This window comes from Sabethes cyaneus, chromosome 3 (genome assembly GCF_943734655.1).
Source record: "Sabethes cyaneus chromosome 3, idSabCyanKW18_F2, whole genome shotgun sequence".
In the NCBI taxonomy this organism is placed as follows: domain Eukaryota; kingdom Metazoa; phylum Arthropoda; class Insecta; order Diptera; family Culicidae; genus Sabethes; species Sabethes cyaneus.
Genome location: NC_071355.1, coordinates 211,335,032 through 211,358,754, shown reverse-complemented (window position 1 = coordinate 211,358,754; position 23,723 = coordinate 211,335,032). Strand labels below are relative to the sequence as shown.

At 39.8% G+C, this 23,723-nt stretch overlaps 1 protein-coding gene across 1 annotated transcript; it reads right to left on the bottom strand.

The window, feature by feature from the left end:
• Positions 1–87: 87 nt before the first annotated feature.
• Positions 88–23,703, bottom strand: LOC128741575 (abhydrolase domain-containing protein 2). Its single transcript, XM_053837498.1, has 6 exons — positions 22,996–23,703; positions 9,068–9,240; positions 8,829–8,996; positions 3,851–4,031; positions 3,431–3,780; positions 88–3,370 (listed from the first exon to the last, which is right to left on the bottom strand). The coding sequence occupies exons 1-6, from the start codon at positions 23,148–23,150 to the stop codon at positions 3,186–3,188; spliced, it is 1,212 nt and encodes a 403-aa protein (XP_053693473.1). The 5' UTR covers positions 23,151–23,703; the 3' UTR covers positions 88–3,185.
• Between the last annotated feature and the right edge of the window lie 20 nt (positions 23,704–23,723).

Sequence of the window (23,723 nt, the reverse complement as noted above, 5' to 3'; positions counted from 1 at the left end):
CAGTATTTTAATTTTAAATACATTTTGTGATTTAAATGTGATATATCACAATTACTAATGGACTTTCTAACAATTCTTAAAGGTCATATTTTTACACAATTCGTCATTGCTTTATTCAAACTATAGCACTTCTTCATTGGTCACTATTTGAGAATATTTTTTTGCCATCTCAATTCCATAAAAAGCTAGTTGTACAAAAATGCCTTTACTTTTTGGAACATCTTTCTTCGGTCCTACATGCTTACCTAACTGAATCATTTTTGGTAAAATGTCACTTCTCTATGTGCGTTTTGAAAACAATACTTTTCCACTTGCGTTTGATGTCTGTGCTTCTGTGGACTCAACTCACACACTTGTTTTTTTTTTCAGTGTAATGATCAAATACTGGAATGTTATAAAATTCCTATTTCGCGTACTTTTGATTTATTGTTAGTGTTTTACTAAACAGGCGTACACCAACAGTCAATTAGGTATATAAACATCGAATTTCTGTTACCTATGGTACAGCGCTACATAAAGTTTTGTATTGATTCACCTAAGTGGGTTGTAAATGGTTATCCAAACATTTATATCGTTTTTCAAATTCGATAAAAGGCTTATGTTGCTATCCAAACGTTGTCCTATAATTGGTATAATACTTACTACATCAGACAGAAGTACCCTCGAAGTTCAGTTTTTGTATAGAAACATTCGATTACATTTTTGGTTGTGTGATGATTTAACTCCGGCAAACAATTGTTGAAGCTTACTGGATATGAGTATACGACTAATTTAATTCCTTAAGAGTAACGGATAAGGGGACAGGCGGATATACTATATATAGTTCGGTTAATACATAGACATATTTGAGAAGCATTTTGATGAAATACTTATAACAAAAGTTTAAAAGAATATTCCTAACAAAAAAGATTCAAATATCGGTGAAGTAATAAACCGATGATTGTAACGTGAATTCACATCCATAGTTTTGAGAGTTTAGTGTCGTCTCTCTCAATCAGCAACATTTTTTGTGTTTCCTGATAGCAGTGCTCGAGTTTTCTATGGAATGATTGTTGGCTAATGTTGAAAGCATGGAAAAACAACATTAACTTTAATCAGTATTTTTCAATATACGTTTGAAGTGAACAGCGACTAAGTCAATATTTCAAGTTACGTTTTTTGGCGTTGGAAAAATGCTAAATTGCTCAAAAGAACACACCGCGTGAGTGAGCTAACAGCTAACACAAAGTACAAAACAAGAAATAGTAATTATGATATACATCACGATAAACGTGATATAAATATTCGAGATATTTGTATTCGTTTCATGGAAAGAAAAAAATTATGTGTATATATATCGGTGGTCCTGGTTTCATGTCAATGACATGGATGTGACTAAGGAATCAAAAAGGTTTTCTGGTGTTAATGACGATTCAAGAACAAATTGAAGCTAAGGAAAAATAATAGTAATTTGGCAGTTTTCTGTGAAATAATTAGAAAAAAAGCTGCCATTCTGTCCTGCGTATTAAAGGACTGTTTATTGTGTACCAATTGGGAACATCTGCCATCAGTAATTTTAAGCACGAATACCGCGATTGGCCGTAATTCCGTGTACCTAATTGAGTGTCTTCCGAATTGTCAGCCACCCAAATTTTAAATTCTGCTAGTTATTTAATATGCTTCAGGAGAAAAATGTCAAAATAAACCCTAATCTTAGAAAATCTGATCGCGATGTTGATTCCCAATTCCGAGCGCGCTGAACCGAGCGTCGCTATTTTATTATGGATTGTATTTTGAATCACGTGTTTTTGCTTTCCTTTCAAAATGATGGCAGTTTTGGAGGTTCTTCTATCTCGTGAATTCAAACTTTGGCTTGGCAATGTGGGACACAACATTATTAGCAAATGCTGTTTTCGTTCGCTTTTTATAGCTTATAATATTTTAAATTGTTAAGCAATGGAAACACAAGAATATTAGAAAATGTTTTTCAAATGTGCACGAGATGGCACGGAATTAGGGCCATAAACCGTATTTGAATTGTGCATGCATGCCTTATTATTGTCTTATAATTTGTACCTTTAAAAGCACCATAATTGATACCGAAAAAGTTAATCGAATGAACAAAATGAGTCGTTTTTAATCCACTTTAAACGAAAAAAAAACTGACTGCATGCTCACAGAGTTTGGAAGAAAGTAAATCATATTAAACTATTGACTTTCCGATAATTTTCGTGCATCGCTTTACCATTTTGTTAACCATCAAATCAATTGGCGACAGAGTTTAGGTGATTCGATTTTTTTTCGTACCATTTTTTTGTACTCTGTAACTGTGAAGTAGCGGAATTTTAAGATCACATTGCTTTGTGCCAGATCAATTACACTTAACGCTTACACACGCACACAAGAATCGGACTAGGTCACGAATATATGCATATATGTATATGTAATAATTACTGCTGCGGTTACTGTAAGGCGCGTTACAGTAGAATGGTGTTAACTTATTCACAATTTTTTTGTCATTGAAAAGAGAATCGGCTGCCTTATAAGTTATTCGATAAATTACTTTTTATCACAATCTAAATTTTTACTTGCTGTTTTTTGAAACCTTCCATCTGGCATAAGGTTTATTACCGTTTATTTATTCAGCATACGAGCAAGAAACTTAGAATACATGTCATTAAATTATTGTTTAAAAAGCAGCAATTAAACCAGACTGCAAACACTGGTTTCGAAATTTAGGAAAATTAACAGAGTGCACGCGAAATAAAATTTAGCGACGTTGCGTCCGTCGAGGTCCTACCGAGGACCTACCTTTTATAATAGTGCGATAAAACCATTTTAATTATATTATTCTGTATTGAAAAATCCTTGATTTGTTTCATCATTCCCTTCGCCAAATAGATCCGCCGAGTTTTTAAAAGATGTTAAAAAAATGGAACATAAATCTAACCTGTCGTTGGAGATGGGGTCGACACAGTGGAGGATCCGGCAGGAATGAATTCGGTCTTTCGCCGGAATATGGTAGACAGCAGTAGTTTAAACAACGCAATTAGCACACCATGGATAGAAGGTGTCGACGGTATAGCCACCAGAGGCGATAGCCACTGGCGGCACCATCCGATGATGCCGTTGCTTCTGGAATAGTTGTAGTTGTTGTTGTTGTTATTATAGTAGCTGGATGCTGGCGAGGGGAATGATAGCGTATCTTAAATTATGGCTGCACTTTGTTTCGCCACTAGCAGATCATTGTGCGACATTACAATGCCACCGATCAGTGCTACCAAAGCCCTATCAAGCCAGGTCACGGGATTCGGGTAGATCAAACCACCCTCGTAGAAACCTAGATGACCGCCGTTTGCCAGCTCGATGTAAAGAGTGCGATTGTGCGTAGCTAAAAATAGTTAGTTTTGATAAGCATCTCATCGATCGGTTCAATTCGGCCATTACTTACTAGCAAATTCCTTGACCGGATCCAGCAAAATATCCGGAACTAGCGGATCGTCTCTAGCGTTAACGAATACCATCGGTCGTTTGATATTGGCAAGATAGTTAATCGAACTGCTCCAACTGTACATGTCTTTCACAGTCTTGAAATTGTGAACCCGTCGCGTGTAAGCCTCATCCAGCTCGGGCAGCGTGGCCGCCGCCGCAATGTCTCGCTCGTTCAGCATATGTCGCTGCTTAATGTCGTCTGCCAGTAGCACGTGCCGGTGCTTCATAATTATGCTTTTTACATTTTCCGTCAAAACGTACAAATAGAAGCGGTGGAAATTTTGCCATTTGAGCAACCATTGTGTACCTCTGGAAAGCGGAAATAACAACGATTGATTAATTTGCTCGCTACACGGGAAATCTCTTGATTGTAACTCACATGACAGCATTGTATCCCTGGCAAATGGAAACGCCTCCGATTATGTTTTTCGGTCGCACTGATTCGCCCAGATACTTGGAAATTAAATTACCACCCAGTGAGAAACCGACGGAAACGATGTTGGTTGTGGGATACTTTTTCACCAGGCTGTTAATCATCTCCGAGTAATCGTCCGTGTGGCCTATTGTCGGAGAAGAAGAAAGAAAACGATGTGATGACATAACGCAATTGTTGCAATCTATTCCAATTAAATAGGACAAATGCACTGGGGCAGGATGCCTCAATAGTTCAGCTCTTAACAATCGCTAGTTAGAGTGGGTGTTAAAACAGAAAAAATGACAAAACTGGTAGCAGTCATAAATTGCCGTAAATCGCATAATAGTCCCATTTTTTATGGAGTTTCCTATATAAATGGGAAGGTTATGCGATTCACGGCAGAAAATATCTAGATGATTTTTTTAGAATCTAGATCTGTTTTCATCTATTAAAGTTGAGTTGACTTTTATTTTATTCTGATTTTATTATTTTCAGGATAGTAACTTCATAGATTTATTAGAAAGAAAATGAATTCAAAAAATTTGTAAAAATAAAGAATTCAAAGGTTATGAAATTTTGAAATAGGCGATGCCAGGGAAAATCATAATTTGATGTTTACTGGGAAAATGAGAGATATTTTATAAATCGTCATAAAAATAAACGCGTTGATTAAAAAACCGTTAAAAAACTGCGTTAATTCAAAAACCATGAAAATAAAGTACGTTGAGGTATAACGTTGGTCAAAGAAGCCAGTCGTAATATGTTCGAAACTCGACTGGGAGAGGCTGTTAGAGTCAATAGGACCGTAACGCCACCCTTGCAACTTTCTTGCCATACCAAATATAGCACCAGATCAAGGGTAAGGGAAGACTGGTCAAGTTTTTATTGGAAGAGTAAATGATTTTTTTTATTTTTCGACGCCTTTATTTTTAGCCCAATCCTCCTAGACTCCCATTTCAGTCTGGCGAAGGTTGCCTCCGCCGTCGCAAACTTCTTGGCTATGATATCAAAGTCGTCTGCAAAGCCTAAAAGTTGGCTTCCCTAGGTAAAAACCGTGCCTCTCGTTTCGATGTCCGTGATCACCTCCTTAAATGTTGAACAACATGCAGGAAAAGACGTTACCTTGTCTTAATCCTCGCCGCGCATTCTGCAAGAGTGCAACATCTGTCGGATGGTGAAAATTTGAGTGGCGCGACTCCCCATGAAGCCCGCCTGAAAATTCTCTACGAAACCTTGTGTTATCGATGACAGCTGGCATAACAAGATTTGGGAAAGTACCTTGTAGGCGGCATTTACTAGCGTTTTGCCGCGATAGTTACAGGTGCCGAACCCTTTTTGAAGATGGGACAAATCGCTCCTTCCGTATATTCCTCCGATAGCTTCTCCTCCTCCCAATTCTCCCAGTGTCCATTGCCAGCGTTTCTCGACCATGTTCATAGAGCTCTACCGGTAGGCGTTCCTTACCAATGGCTTTGTTGGTCTTTAGCAACCCGATTTCTCATTTCGCTTCTTGGAGATCAGATGCTGGGACATTACTGTCTTCCATGGGCACTCCTGCCAGCCCAATTAGTTTCGAGGTGGGATGCTGGTCTCGCGCTTGTGATTAGATTCCCTCCCTCGTCCCTACACATGTCATGTGTCGGTGTGTAGGCCTTACGAGATTAGTTCACCTTCTTGTAAAACTTGCCTGTGCCATTAACTTCGAAACAGTTGCTCTGATTCTTTACGATCTAAGATACTTTTTACACCTCAGGATCATGATCAACTGGTCCCTTGCTTGTCGGTATTAGGCCAAGTTCTCCCTAGTGGCAATGTCAGATAATTTTTCTAAACAATTTTTTTTTCTCTCCACCGCTTTTTGGACCGCTTTTCCCGATCAAACCAATCATTTTGTACTATCCGGGGATTCCCACCTAGTGCGATAGCCAACCGCCTTCGAGGTTGGAAGAAAGAAGTGGTTCATCCAGTGTTCGCGCGTAACTCTCGGCAGATTGCGAGTTATCCAGCTGCCTTATGTTTAGCCGAGGACAGCTATATCGTCAATAGACACATTCTCTCGTTGATCGCCTTCAAATCTATCACGCAATCCTGCAATCTGTCCAACACTACACTATCCGTACCCAGTTCGTTGGTAGTGCCATCGCTCTGGCATAACTGGGCTTTTCCGCCGCGGATCTTCCAAGCCTTCTCTCCTTTGCGATAGATTTCCTGCAGGGCTACGATGCCAACTTCATGGGGTTCAAGCTGTTCGAGCAGCACCCGATTGCCACCTGCGAAATTCAGTGATCTGCAGTTCCAAGTACCTTGGAACAAGTAGGTAGGTCTCCTCTGACCTACTTGTTTAGAGGAGACCTACCTACTTGTTCCAAGTACCGAGTATCCATCCGTCGTCCATGTTTCGTCGTTTAGGTCGATACCGAATATTCCGTTCCGAGTTTAACTTTAAGAACTTAACAATTTCAATGATTGATAGCCATTCCGGAGTGTCTCCATTTGTCATCCAAAGCGTTTACATTGTTCCACAGTTCTATAGGTATTTTGTGTCCATGGATGCATTTTATTAAGTTCTCCCACAACTCGCGCTTTATCTGTCGAATTAATTGAGGAAACTCAGTTCTGATGTTTCGATCGCTAGACGCGACAATTACTTCGGTGATTTGCGGCTAGCCATTCTGGAACCTGCAGAATGTTGGGTCTCGCTTTATTGACTGTTGATTTTATCTCTAAGACCACCAGGATTTTCCACAACCACAAGTTGAGGACGGGTTTTTGGAATCGCGGATTCTGATGGTTTATTCAACATTTTTGCGAAATTATCAATTTGGCTCAGAGCTAGCATTAGCTTTGCTTACCAGTGACACATCGACGGTTGTTTCCAGGTTTCCCCCGATGTTTCAACCATTCTTTAAAATGGCTAGACCTTTCTAGCTTTCAAAATAAATATTAATAAGAGAAAAAAGGTCGAGTATGGGTCTGTCCTAGAGTCACTGTATGGTATACTGCCCATAAATGGAAGACAGTCACATATGCAAAAACTTGCAGCGGCGAAAAACGCATTTGAAACCGCTACATTTTTTCTTTAATATTGAGTAAATTTTGGAAACAAATCGTCCAAATCATCATAATATTACTTGAATATACATTATAGAATACTTTTACAAGCAATTTGTTCACAAGTGACCTACAATTTGTTCCAAAACTTATAAAAACTACCGAAGTTACTGATATGCGTTTATTTGTGCTTGAATAAGCAAGAATAAACGCATAACAGTCACATTCACAGCATGCCTTGATCCTTGCGTTGCTGGTGAGCCGGTGACTGCCGGCGGAGTATTTTCAAGACCACGTGTCGTTGTTATTTTGATAATTCACGTGCACGTTTAATTCAACTGTTTCAAATGTCTGTACTGAACTATTTGATATTTTACGGGAGTAAGGATAACTCTGAAGATAAACTTCCTATTCCTAGCTTTTTCTGCTTTTATTTGTAATTTGTTATCGTGGGTTCGCATAAGGGGTTTTGTTCAACTCAGAAACTGGTCCAGATATTCCGGAACTTGTTCCCACTGTAACTTCGGAATCGTACATCCGATCCAAATTCTTCTTAATAATGTTCTTCTAGGCCATAAAACCTTTCGTTTGGTAGTTGTTGCAGTCAAATCGGTTCAGGAATTTCCAAAATCAAATGCTTATTCATATATTTTCACTACTGTGACTGTTATGGGTTTATTTGTAATATGGGACTGACATAGTTTAATATTTTTTTCAACATTTTGGGAACAAACATAGCTTTTTTGTTTGAAATATTGAAAGAATAGGTAATTTAAAGACGATTCCCAGGTTTATCTCAAAAATGGTGAAAAGTCATATGGGACTGTTATGCGTTTATGGGCAGTATATATTTGTGTTTCACTTGCCAATACAGCAGTATTTGCCACCCACAGTGCGGTACATTGTTATCATTTATGATTGCGTCGGCATTACAGCTCCATTGCAGAGCAAAGAAATGTTATTTGCATCCATGATGATAATTATTGAACAAATGCTATAATTGGATTATTTTTGCGTTCTTCATAACTGTACATTAATCAGCTGATGTGAATGTCCATAGAAGGAAAATAATATACCGATAGCACGCAAATTAATTTTTTATTAGTCATGTCATTATTGTTAAAGCTTTCATGGAATCATTAATAAATGCGTTAAATTTTTATAGAGCATTTCAAAAACAATGTTTCACTTTGTAAAAACATCAGTTTGTAAACTGAAAACTATGGCAATTCTCAATATAAACCCGCCATAAAATGTAACAATTCAAAATTCAATAATATATATTTATCGTTGTCGTTGTCCATCTCTATTTCAGCGCAACGTAATCATTATTATCGGAAAACTATCAAACATGTAAATGTTTGCAGCAGAAATACTAGCCCTGGACACACATATCAACTCTTTCGCTACCATGTCAGCATTATTCATAAAGTTTCGCTTATGAAATAAAATCTTGATAAGAAACTAGCAGCGAATGAAAATGAATCGATAATTTATGTTTGTATTTTCATAACAGAGAAAGTGGGCAATATCAATGAAAATTGTATAAGATGTGCAACAAAACTTCAAACGAAGTTTTGACACTCAGCTTCGGAAAACAGTAAAAAACCATAAATTAGGTTAATTGAGTTAAAAGTTTCAAAGCGGCAATGCTGAGCGTCACTGTAGGTGAATCGGAAACTATTTCTCTGAAAGATAGTAAATGGTTTCGGCTAGACATGCGGGCGGTTGGCATACTCTTTGTGTTACCTTATCGTATGGAAAGGGAACACGAGTGTAAATTAACATAAAGGACGCTTGGCGTCATGCTGTTAGAAATTGTTATTGTCTCTACTTAAAAAAAACAGCATAGCGTGTTATAAATGGGTGTCTCAGTTGAAATATTACTCACCGTATGTGAAAATGCGACTAGACGTTACTTGAACACTATCCAGAACACCGATATGATTTAACACGGCACAACGGTAGCCGTGACATTGTGCGTAGTGAACGAACGTACGGATATACACCGACTCGGAAGAGTTACCTATTCCAGGACATATAGCAACTGTGATGTCGTCTGAAAAAGAAACGCGCGACAAAATTATTTGAATTTTTGTTCCAAAAAGTTCGGTATAGCACCCTACTCACCTTCAACGGTGGTTATCAGCGGTTGATACAGGTCGTAGGTGAGCGTTGAACCGTCCGCCAGCGCCAGATAGACCCGCTCGCCCAAAGGCCAAGGACATTTTACCCGGCCCACGATGCTGTGAATGATTGTTTGGATGTGCCCACTGAATCCCCACAAGCGCGTTGGAATGTATCTGTGGAATAGTGGAAGAAGAGGAGTTTCATTTAGCAATCAGTTTTATGCCGATATATGGGATAAATATATTGTTCTAGTTATATACTGTCCACTATAAATCTTTCTGACAACATTGCGAATCTGATAAGGCATTGAATAATTTGCTCGAGAATCGTTTTATGTAAAGGTCAAGTGATATTCAATTTGAATTATCGATCAAATCAGTCTATCTTTCCTAGTGATTGAATAATGGTATAACTAAAGCTAGACTGTGCTCTATCGAAGATTGCCCGATAGGAAGAGTCCCCCATAACACGTTTACTGGTTTACGGTTTACATCCTAGCGCCATTGCACTTCTTCACTCTTGTCGTGAGATTATTCTCGCTAGTATATGGCATAGTGATGGTGCACCAGCATCAACTATGCGGTAACTCAAGCCAAGATTGGATGCTTGTGGTAATACAAACTAATGGGTATGAAATTCAAACTGACACGAGCCAGTGCCGCTCAAGTGGTTACGGCCAGACGATAAAACACTACCTACTTGGTGAAGGTCAATAGTGATAACCTTTTAGGATGCACCTGTGAGTGATGGCATTATAATGCTTACGATATGAAAGAAATTGCACTTAAAATTTTATTAGTCTCTTTCTAGCGGGTTAATCTGTTTTGCGGCAAAATTAATTAAAATAATTACTTCAGACTTTTCAGACGTTAGTATGGCATAAGTGACAACACGGCCGTCATGCTGCCAAAGTCCAAATGAATTTTTATCACTAGCTTTCTAATAGTCACGCTTCGGATATTCAATTTATTATTTTATTTTCATACATTCCGCATTGTTGCAGTATTTCAGTGAAACCGTTCACCAGCATAAGATATTAAAATAAATGTGATCGAAACTAAAAACAGCATTAACTCAATGCGACAAGGTAACAACAATGAATTTATGACGTGATCACTACACAGTCGAATCAATGGTTGATGGTCAATAAAACATTCCAATTAAACGCTTCTGAACTAATACCGTTAGTTTTGCATTGTTTTTTTATCTTGTTTTGTATAAGCTTTAACAAAACTTAGTTTAAACGAAACCTGATGACTCATTTTTCGAGATACCTGTAACCGTAATGTAATATTAGTAGACTAGTTTTTTTTTCATAAGAACTAGTGTTTGGATTTTTTTTCCAAATTATTGATCGAAAAAAACAGATGAGTCATACCAATCATTGTAAACGAAAAGTTAAATCTTGAATGTAGTTTATAGAATCATAACAGCAATGTGACATCGCTACGCCCTTAAAAACCGGTTAGACACACACAATGTTGTTGGGTGCTATCGTTATTCAACTGTGACAATTTTATTTCGCATATCATGAAAAGCACGTAACGTAGAACGGTTTAACCCTCCCACTCAACAATAACAGGTGATTGCATTCTTTCCGTGAGTAACTGTCGTAAATGTATGTCAAGATATTTGAGACACTCTCTTTTAATGATAGAAGTCTGTAATAACATTATTGATTGAGCTAGTTGTTGTAGATAAACAATAAATGGTTTTATAGGGTGATGCATCTATTTTGGACAGTGCGTTATGCGTACTCTATTTTGAATATTCACGATAAAATCAAATGTGAGTGGCCAAAATAAAGTAGCGTAGCGCACAAACCTAAACATGTGGACCATATTTTGATAATTCAAATCAATGGAGGCGTCTTGCGACTAATAAAATTAAAATATTTTGTAATAATTTATGAAAAATACTTATTTGTTCAGCATTTCAGATCTTATGCGTACAGAATATTCGAAATCGAAAAGCTATATTATTATGCCTGAAATTATTTTTTCACCCCTTCGAATATGTATCATGACTATAAACTGAACACAATACCGGCACAATTTGCTGCATCAATGGATCAAGCACGAATCGTTTAATACGTAGTTTCTGTTCTTGACCTTTTGCTATGTTGCCCACAGGGAAAACTAAACAGAGCGCGCGACAACGTTAGTTACAACAGGTCGCAGCGGCAGCGGCAAGAATGGTTTTATCCGGTGTTCGTGCTGCCATTCATTAGAGAGCATTGTTTTGCCGGTGGTAATCCCATGGTGATTGCTTATCATAGGCGGAAAATCTGATTGTCACCTGGCGGTACCTTTAGAGCTATGACAAATTGTTTAGGCTTTATACTGTCGTTATAATCAAACATCGAACATTCATCACATTGGGAAATTCACTGTGAAACCTTAATAAGCAAGTGTTAGGGTTGCTTAACAAATTGTGCAAAATGCACTACGAACGTTACGTAAAATATACTCAAATTAAGACGCAATTACTCCAATACTTAGCGAAAGCTGTACTACGGTAGTAAAGGTTCATGCTGTGGAAAGCAACATACGATGTTGCAGTTTCTAGACCGTGATACTTCCACAGTTTTTACTTTTTCCCTCTGCATTTTAGTTGTAAAAGATATCGTTGAATACGTACCGTAAACTCTATTTTCAAGTTACTTCTTTATAATGAGGAAGTACGATAAACTTTAACTATTTCTCGACTATGGCATACTGACTTATAGTTATATAAGGTATTAGTTCTTCAGTTTACTTTTATTTTGGACATATTGTTTCTGTTCTCCATATCCTGGCGGGAACCGGGAACAACTATTACGTATTCTTACCAGTCAGACACCAACAAAACCAGAGCATGACGCCAATAGTTCGTCGCATGGATGAAGTTCAAGCAGCCATCAAAAGTATGAAATCCAACATAGCGCCATGGATAGATTGCATTTCAGCTGAAATGCTCAAACCTGACCATCTTTGTAAGTCCAGATGATGTATCAGTTCAGCAACCTATGGGAAACCGCAACTATTTCGGTGAACTGGACGCTATGACGTTGCTCTGTATTACTCTGAAAGTACTCTATAAGGTAATCCTTAGCCGGATCCAAGAGAAGAACGACGCCACTTTTCGGTGGCAGCAAGCTGGATTCCATGCTAACCGATCATAGACCATATGTCACAAGTTGATCCGCTCCAATATGATGTGGAGCGTTGTGACTCAACGAACTCTCTTCTACTGGTATTCGTTGACTTTGAAAAAGTATTTGACCGACTGAACCACGAAAACATCTGGGCGCATCTAGGCATACAGGAGTTCCAGCTAAGCACATTTCATCCGGGGTGGCTCTTGCCGTATCAAGAGTTCCTCTCTCCTACACTTGCTCTTGGGGAATCCGTCGCCAATTCGGTGAGCGTCTCGACACACGCAAGTCGGCTTCAACCTCGTCGTGCCGTCTAGCACATTGGACCCCTCTATTACTGGTGCCAGTGGCGTTGGGGTTGCTGAAGTGAACGGATTTCACTGCAAAGTCGACCGGCATGCTTGCGACGTGGTAGGCCCACTGACTTCTCGTAACTTTCGCCAGGTGTGCAATGGGAATCTCTCCCATTTAGCTTCAAGGTACGATACTGGGGTGACATTGCGATTCTCGTTTCGAGTGATTTTGGTTCGTTTCGACCACGTTAAACAAATGGGAAATCACTCGAAACGAGAATCGCAATGTCACCCCTGGTCTAACAAGCCAGTCGTCGAATGTTCGAATCTCGGCAAGGCGGTGCTGCTAGATTTTTTTTTCATGTGTGGACTCATTACTGCGACCAGTATAGTTGATCTATTGTAATATCGCCCGGGTGTTTGCTGTATGACCTGCACTGCATTTATTTTTGCTATAATCGCTATTGAGTGAGCGATATGCTTATTGAATTTTTTATGCGTGCTTGCGTGTATTAGGGTTTACCCTTCCTTCAAAGCTTGATCTACTTTACCCACTTATTCCTCGCTGCCAGCACTATCCCATATTATAGCCGTCCCTAGCGAGGACTCATTCGTACCTCTGACCAGTACACTTAACTAATAAGAGGGACATTTGCACTGTCAAGAGGCTTCAGAGGGTAAATATAGAATTCAGCATAAAGGAAGGATAAATGGAGGGGCCTGAGAATAAACCCATGCTAAAGTCACTTGACATCGAATGGCTTGATTCTACTAAGATTCGAACCCACGACCACTCGCTTGTCAGAGCAGACTCGGTAACCTTGCGGCTACGGAGCCCCCGGTGCTGCTAGATAGAGACAGTAGGATTTTTGCACTAGCCCCGTAACTGTCCTGTGGTCGGAACGTGCTGCTCAAGTCACAAATGCTGATACTTGCTGAACTATCCTGTACTCTAACCGGCCGCGAAGTCTGTCGATAAAGAAGAGTCAAGTCTTAGAAAAACGTTTGAGCCCAAGGTTTTGCTTTACTTTGTAATGACAATCTTTCCAAGTCACTAATGCAACTCGTGGCTCATTATGCCACTTCCCGCTATTCGTTTGAACTCCGCTATGCATAGTCCGCCCTTAGTTATACTTAGTTATAATACGGCAAGTACACGCATGTTTTCCGTAAACAAAGTTACTGTCTCAAATTCGTAGACGAGTACCGGTCAGATTAGCGTTCTGTACATCGTCAAGTTTGTGTGGCGTATGCTCTTTGATTGATGCGTCTTACGGAAGCAAAAATAGGATCGACTTCCAATTTGAATGCGTCGTTGAATCTCCTTACTCGTATTATTGACGGCGGTGACCAGAGATCCGAAATAAACGAACTCATCAACCACTTGCAGTAGGCTCACCCTACTCATTATTTTGATGATATATATTTCCATCTAAGTTGTAATCGAATGCAATTGGATATGAATAGCCTGCCATCTTTAACATACAAGTCGTACAAGTCGAAGAAGATCGGTTAAAAATTCAATAATTCCATTTTTCTGCCATTTGCCATAGATATCATAAAATAGTTAAAAATAAATTCTGGCTGTTCGGCTAGCTGCTGATATATTCACTGACAGAATCTCAACGGAAAGTGTGATAGACTTTCTTCGATACCGGATGGAGCTTTCGGGCTAGCTGCTGATGTTTGATGAAACAAGACCATCTAGGGTACAGGAGGGTATTTTCAGCAGGTTTCTAAGTTCAACCAGTTTGCCTTTTCTTTCGCCAATAGAAATACTTTGCCGACATACAATTTTGATATGAAAATAGTTATACTCAAGACTGTAAGTAATCTACTATTTTTTATTCAAAGAACGTCAAAACCATCTGTTCTTCCACTAGAACTAGGCCATAGGCCGAAAAAATAGATGCAATCGCTAAATGGGACGAAAATACCCTCCCGTGCCCTAGATATCTAGATCTAGTCTAGTATCTAGGTGTATCGAGTCAATCTCTCATAATTTTTGGTTTAGGCAAAATATCGAAACATTATCAAATAAAAAACAGTTGGTAACCGGAAGTAGATATGGCGAACATCGTTAATTCATATTGGGTGCACACACTCAGTGTTTTAGACCCGCCTCGAAATAATTGATAACGATTAGAAATGAGTTAGTAAAAATTGTAGCTCAAGGATAGGTTAGAGGCATGGTAAAGTGTCTGGTCTGGGTCGTAATCTAAACTTGAGTTGCTATCGCAAGTCGGAATACACACATTAGACATATGTATGATACTTTTACGTAAGCTAGCAATTTTTGTTACCAGTGACTCAGTACTATGGTAAGTTAGCGAACATTGTACCCTGCAGATATTGGGATAGGTTATAAGATTATACTGTATAAAACTAGAAGCTTTCCTGCTTGATGATAAGCTGTTGCTAATGAATGAATTTCTTCAGGCCTCCAATCCCATACCAAGTGATTTGCAAGTAGAAATATGAAAAAAAAACGTCTGCTTTAGAGTTTTATTGATTATCAATGGTTGTTCACGATTGGATAGGAAAAGTATGAAACAATTTCTGCAATGGCAACTGATGTATGAGAGGAAATTGCATCCAGATGATTTACACATTATACCGATTTGTTCTACAGTGGGTTACAAATTACATCGGACTTTCGGACGGAGTATTTTCGTGTGTCGCACAATGTTTTTCGTGTGGAAAACGCATTTCATTCAGTAGTCAATCTGGGAATATTGAGAAATAAATGCACGAATGACCAATCAATAATCGACATCGATTTTTTTTCTTGCAAAAGAAAATTTTTTGTTACTGATAAAATAGCGATTAACGATTCTCAGTTTTTTTTAAAGTCGCAAAAACCATCATTCTCTTCATACATTCTAATTGTGGTGTGACAAAATGGTGTTCCAATTAAGTACAATAAATAGTTCTTCATTATCACAAATTACTTGCTTGCGCACCCGCAAATCATCGTCTATCACAAACTATGAGTCACTCGGACTGTTAAATTTAATAGCAACAACAATAAGTTCAAGATAGCTAATTAATAAATTAAAACCCAATAAACGTTACAGCGGGGCGTTACGTTGCAATCAGTATCTTCCACTGCCCTAATTGCATGTGCTCACACTTGCAAACGAAATGCAATGAAATCAAAACAGCAACATAAAGGTTACCGACATTCGCCATAAGAGCTTCAATGTTGCGCAATCATCCCCTCCGTTATCACATCAGTGCGGCAGCGGACTTTGGCACACATTCATTCCGCGTGGTCGAAATTTTGACGGAGCTGTCAGTTTAAAATCAATCAAAATTTTTAATCAATTAATCAACATTAATAATCAATAACTGCTAACGCTCTACACTAATTGAAAAACTGCTTCTTCCATGGTGACGGTGGAAGGAAGTTAAGAAAGTTTACCTTGACAGTGGTAGTGTGGTTATGCCTGGCATTTTCACATTAGAAATTATACCGCAATTTGTCACGATTCAGCGCAAAAAGGAAAGGAAAACACCCGATTGATATGTGTATATCTAATTCGCAGAAAAGGCAGGGCATGGATAAGCCTGGCGGATTTTTGATAAGCTTCCATCTACCATTTCACATTGCTTATGATGCACAGTTTTTCATTGGTTGATGGTTCATCTGTCTAGGCATTCGCATTAACTTCGCCCAATCGGACTGGTGGTGTTGCGCCAATAAACTTTGCTATAAGGAGCAAAAAGCGAGTGAGAGTGAAATCATTTTCACTCTCATTCGTTTTGTTCCTTATACCGTCTATTGTCAATGATTAATGGCTCTGTTTGATTAGGTTAGGTTGTCCGTTTTGTGAAAGGAAACAACATTGTCGAGTTACATGTGGCTACCGGAGAAAATCGAAACTTTGTAAACAGTAGACTTGGTACATGGTTGGCTATTACGACATTGCTAATGTCCGTCGTTAAATATTCATCTTTGATAACATTGAGGGTACATTAACCCCTAATAGGCACATAATTCTTAGGCTACTCCACACCTTATATGAGTGGTGACTTCTGTTGTTCAACAATGGACCTTTATTTGGACCACTGTAAATTATAAAATTTTCCCAAGTTTAGGGGCGAATTTGATCTTCCATCAATAGGGTATGAAATGGAGAAGGCAACTAGGAAAAAGCGACCAACATAGCTCTAGCCATCTCAAGCCCGTACCTAACGCCTCCACGTGGCCATACCCGGAAAGACTTCAATTTGTATAATTGCGTAGCCAAATTAGGAGGTGCGGGGTCGTGTGATTTTCAGTTCCTAACCTTACAACTGTAGTTTTAGGCAACCATTGAGCTAATAACCGCTGGAGATTCGACTGAATCTTCCTCGATGGTATTGATAACAACCAGACGTGCATTTTACATTCCACGAAGTATAAAGTAATGATTGGTGCTTGACAAGAACGTACGTTTATAAGTTTGGAAGTATGTTGATTATTAATCAGAATGTGTTCGGTGGCAAAGCACTTCTTATTTTCGTACGAATCAGCTTAACTAGTTTCATCGGAAAACTATGCTCTAGCATTATTTGCCGCGGCTTATTTCGTTTGACTGTATCGTTCGCCGCCTTAAAGTCCATAAACAAGTGAATGATGAATGATGCAAGTTTTATGCCCGGAGCTTGTCTAGTAACTCTGGTGCAGGGTAAACAACTGATTCGTAGAGGACAAAGGACTCCGCTACCGTTCTCAGTCTACAGAACAGGATATCGGACAACACCCTATAGACGGAATTGAGCAATGTTATGCCTCGATTGTACACTCGAGTCGATATATTATTTTGAAATAGGGTGACTGAGGCCATCCAACCACTCCTCCGGCATTTATTTTTCCGTTCTGATCCTGACTAGAGATGGTCGGGTATGAAAATTTGAATACCCGAACCCGACCCGTACCCAAATAAGAAAGAAAATTTGAATACCCGTACCCGACCCGAACCCGCAAGTTTCTTATTTTTGATACCCGAACCCGACCGCAACCCGTCGGGTACGGGATGGGCTCGGGTACCCGACCCGACGTGTCAAACGTGGTCGATAGAGATACCCGACCCGACCCGTACCCGGTTCCAAAACCAAAAATTAAAAACCCGTACCCGACCCGAACCCGCAAATTATTTTTTTTTTCAATACCCGAAGCCGACCCGAACCCGGCGGGTACGGGCACGGGTGCGGGTTTCGGGCAAATTTTCCGCTACCCGACCATCTCTAATCCTGACGATGATCTGATGGATTACTGCGTACAGCCGTTAACACCACACTGTTAGAGGTTCAGCCGGCATACTGTCGTTTCCAGCAGCCTTGCTGTTTTTCATCTCAATGATTGCTTTCCTGTGTTGGTGGTTACACAGCTTAACCATCGCTCACAGTTCTTATCCTGTTCCTGCTATTCTCCGTGTTAACCTCTCCTCTGGAAGTCTGAAAGTACTTCTTCCACCTGTCCGCTACCACCGTTTTGTTAGTAAGCAGGTTGCCAGCACTATCATACTTTTACTTACTTATGTGTCCATATCCGCCGGTCTGGCAGAACAAAAGGATTAAATCAGATATCCACTGCTGACAGTGCTGACGGTTACCCGCCATGGCTTTTACCTGTCACCGGAAAAGGTTCACGTCTACAGCCCGGAAGTCGTTGGCTAAGCTGCGTCGCCATGAGCCTCTGGGTCTGCCGCTTCTCTGCAAACCTCGTTCGTTCCTTTCCTCCAGGTGTTTCCGATCCACCTCCATCTACGTTCACGAATTTCTGTGGCTATCGGCCGTTGCGTTGATGACACCGACGGTGGAGTTCCTCATTGGATATCTAGTTATCAGGCCACCCGGCACGAATGAATACTTGCAGTTTTTGCGTTGTCTTCGCTGAGACGCACCACGTTTCGCAGGCATACAGCAGTACGGAGCAGTTTACGGATTCGTACGTAGAGTGATCTGGTTTGAGCGCCGACCTGCAAAGGCACCCCTGCCCTTCCTGATCCACTACCATCTACCTATCTACCATCGGGCGTTGTCTGGCTACCAAGGCATTGAAGAGCGTCTTCTTGTTGTCCTGCTACTGTAAAGTTAGTGGAATTGTCAGTGTTCACTACCACAGACTTAGTTTTTGCTACATTGACTGTGAGACCTGCAGCCTGGGAGCTCTCGGAGAGGTCATCTAACTTGCTCTGTATATCGTGTCGGCGTTGTGCGAGCAAGACAATGTCGTCGGCAAAGGTCGAGGACATTTAGCTACTGCATCGTTAGAGGATTCCAAGGCAATCCACGATTTGGTCTACTGTCAGTTGCTTCAACTAATATCTCATCCATAACGATGAGAAACAGAAGCGGTGATAGAATGCAGCACTGTGTCACGCCAGTAATAACCCTTATGGGGTCGGACAAGACACCGTCGTGCAAAACCTTACCCGAGAACGCCTCGTACAGAGCCTTGATGAGATGGACTAGCTTATCTGGAACTCCTCTACGCCTAAGTGCGTCCCAGAGCACTATCATAGGAATGGAGAAATTCCTACTCCTTATCGTATTGTAGAAACTTGATGTACCGTTGTTGGCAAATCGCTTTTCTGACATGCTCCTCGTACTCTGTTCTAATGTGTAGCCGCAGGGAGTACTCCTGGCCTAGGTCTTCTTATCTGTCACCTTCTGGCATTCGACATCGCATCAGCTGTTACTCTAGTTTTCACGCGTCGTGCCTATCATCTTTCTCCACACCCCACTTTTATCGTTTTCCCAGTCTGCCACGCCACCTGCCTAACATCCGGTGGATGTGGAAACACAGTTCACAGTATACTTTCAGTGCGTCCATCAACCCGTTTGGTCCCCGAAAAGACTGTATATCGATGACATCCGAAGAATGTCGACAGTTGATAAGAATCTGATCGATCTGGGAGCTAGAATCTCCATGTGGATACTTTCAGGTGGCATTGGTAAAGTTTGTGAGGTTCAGAGCATTATAATCAGATGAAGGGTACGTCTTCCAATGATAGGACAGTATTTCTCCCTGGCGATTTGCATCTTCGATGACAATTCTCACGTCATGATTTGAGCTCTCTGCATACGTCCACTCGAACCTGTCGTAGAACTTATCCTTACCGGATTTATCGTTTGTTCGTGCATAAACGTTGAAGAACTTAACCTTAATTCTTAACACAAATACACCGTCATCAGTGGGCCTCCACCTTATTTGTGGTATGTAAGAATTTCGGTTTATTATTTTACCGGAGTCGCGCTACCTACATCTCGCTGATGAGTCTGCCATATTAGGTATAGCTGTAACGTGTATACAGTATATGCTACGGATATCCATAGATGCTACAGACTGTTGCAAAATTTATGGGTCACAAGCATTGTGGTCTATAGTGGAATAAAAGCTTTCTCTATACATTATGCAGCGAAAGATATCCTTCCGCTTAACGTGTCTCCGATGATGAGCTTGATGTTCGTATATCTTTTCAAGAAGCGTATAGGGTTCCCCCTTATATCATCAGGTTTATCGCTTGTCGGTACGTACATTAAATAATTAGACTATAGTTGTAGTATGTGCGGTTAATGCTCTATACGCGTACGAATATTTATTCAGCTTTTGGCCAGAAACAGATAAATCAAAATACGAACAAGTTGTGCGAAATAATGGTTAAATGTGTTGAAATTATATAACAGTAAACAGGTTAGCTACAGCAAAAGTTTTGATTACTATGTTATTTCAAAATCAAGGATTGATTGATCACAGAAAACCGGTTGCCTGGGAGGTACATTAGATCAGATTGTTCGTTCAATTACTTGTACACGCTGAGAAAACCATCGATGCATTTAACCGTGAACAACAGTTTGTCGGTTGGCAGTAAATATTTTGCTGTTTATTTGTTTTCATTTTAGCTACAACCACAGCCTTATAATAAAGGCTCCATTCAAGCATTCAAACGCATTTGTCAGTTATAAAAAAAATATGTTGAAAGTTCTGTAGTAGTTATTTTACCAGAAAGTGACGCAGATGTAATTCAGTTTACATTGCTATTAGATCTTCTTCATCGGCCACATCACTTCATGCGCTAGTGTTCATTTGCAAAACCACAGAAGCCTCACAATATGATTAGATTGTATTAACATATTCGATATGCTTGCCGCCTTTCGTTTCATTATGCGCCTAATGGACTCCAGATCAATCAATGCTGATGTTTACGGACGCCTGTTACTTTCATCCTTAATTAAGTACAGTTGAGTTAGTTGAGGATACGACAAGTTTCCAGCAGCGTACGAATTTTGTTGTAATTAATTTCATTTTCTCCTAACTGATTTTCCTAACGATGAGCTCCTCTGGCACCTACCCAATGAGAAAGCGTAAATCATAAAACTGTTCCACTTCTCGTGTGCTTCCTTTGGTATCGCGTGATGTCTTCTGCGACACGTGGCGACGGTTTGTTATTATTTTTTTTTCGTTGCAGGCGCTCCTGGGCGTTGGGTTTTAACGAACTGGATAATACTAGTTTCAGCGCAATTCAGGGCAATCTAGATTACACCAGCGTAGAAAATACGAAACCGGGGGCGTACTCATTCAACAGTTTGTGCCGTATGAAACGAGAATTAATGAAATGACAAAAATCTAACAAGACGATGAGATTTTTTACTAATTGAACAGATGGCATTGCGCCAGCAGCATTTAGCAGATAATTATACCACAGAGAAATTTACTACGGCTACTATTCCCAATTAAAGATGTCACAATTAACTACTCCAATTTGAAGTGAATTTTTAATGGTTTGGAATATTTTTATTTCCCATTTGAGAGGGATTTTTGGACGACGTTAAAACTATTCCGAGTAATGCGAAATTAAATTAAAAAAATTTACGGCCTATCAGCCGTTAAAAAGGATGAATATAACCGTCGTACGATGTAGTTGACTAATAGGATGTCAAAGACATATTATTATAAATGGATGGAGCAGATTTCCAAGTTGTTAATTAGCCTGGTTCCTTATATTCTTTGCACAGCACGGTTAAAGCAAAGGTATGATAAAGCAGGTATTTTTTTAGAATAATTTTGAATCAGAAACATTACGTTGTACATTATGTTGTTGGCAACTCCATCCTAGACCCTTAAATTATTCGCTAGAACAAACGAAAAAATATTCATTACATTTCCGGAAAGTGAGAATGCTTTATTCATGCAAACTTGGACTAAATACCAAACAAACGGTCGGAATATTCCAGTGCTATGCACACAATACACCTCAAACACGTTACTGCGAGTTATAAAAATATCCTCAATTGACGAGAAATATGGCAACGCCTCGGCACCCGCACTTGACTAAGAAAGTATTTCTATTTGCCGAACAACTGCTATAGGTATGGTTGGCAAACGGTGAATGGTAGTAGGGCTTGCCACTGCAAAGCAGTAAAACTCTACGAAGATGATTCATCTTCGTATAGCCATGACCATTGAACTATGCGTTCCAAAGGCACTACAAAACCGAGTACCCGGTTTTGTCTACTAGTATCTGCTTCAACACAGCTATGGCTAGATTTTCATCAAACAGTCGGTTAAGGTGAGTTACACTTTTCTGAACGAAATATGAAAAAACAGGAAAATACCTGCTTGGAGTAGTTTACCTAGAGCTGGAAAATGCGGGTTTGTCGGGTATGAAAGCCATTTTTAAAACAGCTGCGATATCACATTTTACGACCCATGCTAAAGATGACTAATGAGAGTTTTGTCCTGAAAACCAAATCATAAAAATGTTTTCTTTTGGAAATCTCCCAAAACAAAAGTTAGACAACCAATTTCCAACAGAAAACTGATACTTCCATCGCTGTTTTATTAAGCTTAACAAGGCGTCCCCATCGAATCGAAAGAAAACAAGGAGCGCATGGTAGTTTATTTTCAAATTCTCAGCATTTTCCGATCAGCTTACTTAGAAGCTTAGTTAGAAATATTACCAATTCCTTATTTTGGTAGACTACTTAAGTAACTAAATATTGCATTGTATAAAACGCAAAAACTTCCAGCAGAAAATTTAATCTTTATGAGGGCTGAAGCGAATTTGTTTTGCCTTATGCTGTTGCTGGCTGTGCTGATTCCAATGATACCTATACATATCGCTATGAAATTCCATTTGCTTTCGTGGGTCTTTTTCTTGTTTTCTTTTTTCGTTGAGGCGTGCTGGTTTTCCGTTCCGACACCAGCAAGGCCAACAAACTGTTGTATGGCGAAAAAAAAGCTGTACGGTTACAAAAATAGAAAGAAAGGAAACTCCCTTTTAGTGTTTCACCCGTCAATGGGGTGTTCTATTATTACTTCATTTCTACGTATCCATCGGTTTGTTTGGCATCTAAAGCAGCCGTATTTCTTACAGATAAGGTACCCCGTGCCCGTGTTCTTTTTTGCGTTTGTTTCCAAGCGGCAGTTCTAATTGGGTATTGGTATGCGTTTCATATGCTTAATCCGAAACTTTCCTTCATAGGAAAAAACAAAAACAAATACTTACGGATCTCGCAGCATCGGGGCGATTTTGTTGAAGCACTCCATGAACTGGCCATCACAGCAAAGTAGATGCGGAATCTGTGGTTGACTGTTAACATTCAGAAGACGGAATAAAATGCATAAGATAACGGCGATCACCGCCAGGAATGCTGGGGACATTTTTCGACAGGTTGTCACAGACTCGTTTGTTGAATGTAATCGGTCTAACGGAATGAAAGGAGATTTTTCTTCACACGATGGCTAATTTTTTGCTGCTTTCGAAAACGACAGCATAGTTTGCTCCACTTTGATTGAAATTTGATCTTTGCTTCAGGAACAACACATATTTCTTCCACAACCTAACTAAACTGCTACACAGTGACCGGCTGCACAATCCAAATAGCACGATATGAAAAATCAATGGAATATCGTAAAACTTTCATCCAGAGTTATTCATCCATTCGAAAAATCACCATTTTCCACGGGGAACGTTCAATCGAATCTGCCTACTTTGTGTCTTCGAGGTTCGGACGGTAAAGCCCGCTGGCAAACTGGTGTGTTCCGTCCGAGGAAACCACTCGCTAATTAGACCGTATGTGTACTACATCCGAAACGCTCCATTAGACTGCTGACTGGCACACACCGCTGCTGGCTGAACTGTATCACATCACAGCACAGGGACAGTCAAATAATCGTCTCCGTTGTCACAGTCACGAACACTACTTCGCATCAACGATTCAAACGCGCTCTGTA

What these genes read in the sequence shown, in the direction of transcription:
- LOC128741575 (XM_053837498.1), bottom strand. Translation starts at nt 23,150, where the DNA reads ATGTCCCCAGCATTCCTGGCGGTGATCGCCGTTATCTTATGCATTTTA. An exon ending in GCCCCGATGCTGCGAGATCC is followed by an intron (nt 9,241 to 22,995) that starts GTAAGTATTTGT and finishes ACTATTCCACAG; the next exon opens with ATACATTCCAACGCGCTTGT. An exon ending in TCCGGTCAAGGAATTTGCTA is followed by an intron (nt 3,371 to 3,430) that starts GTAAGTAATGGC and finishes AACTATTTTTAG; the next exon opens with CTACGCACAATCGCACTCTT.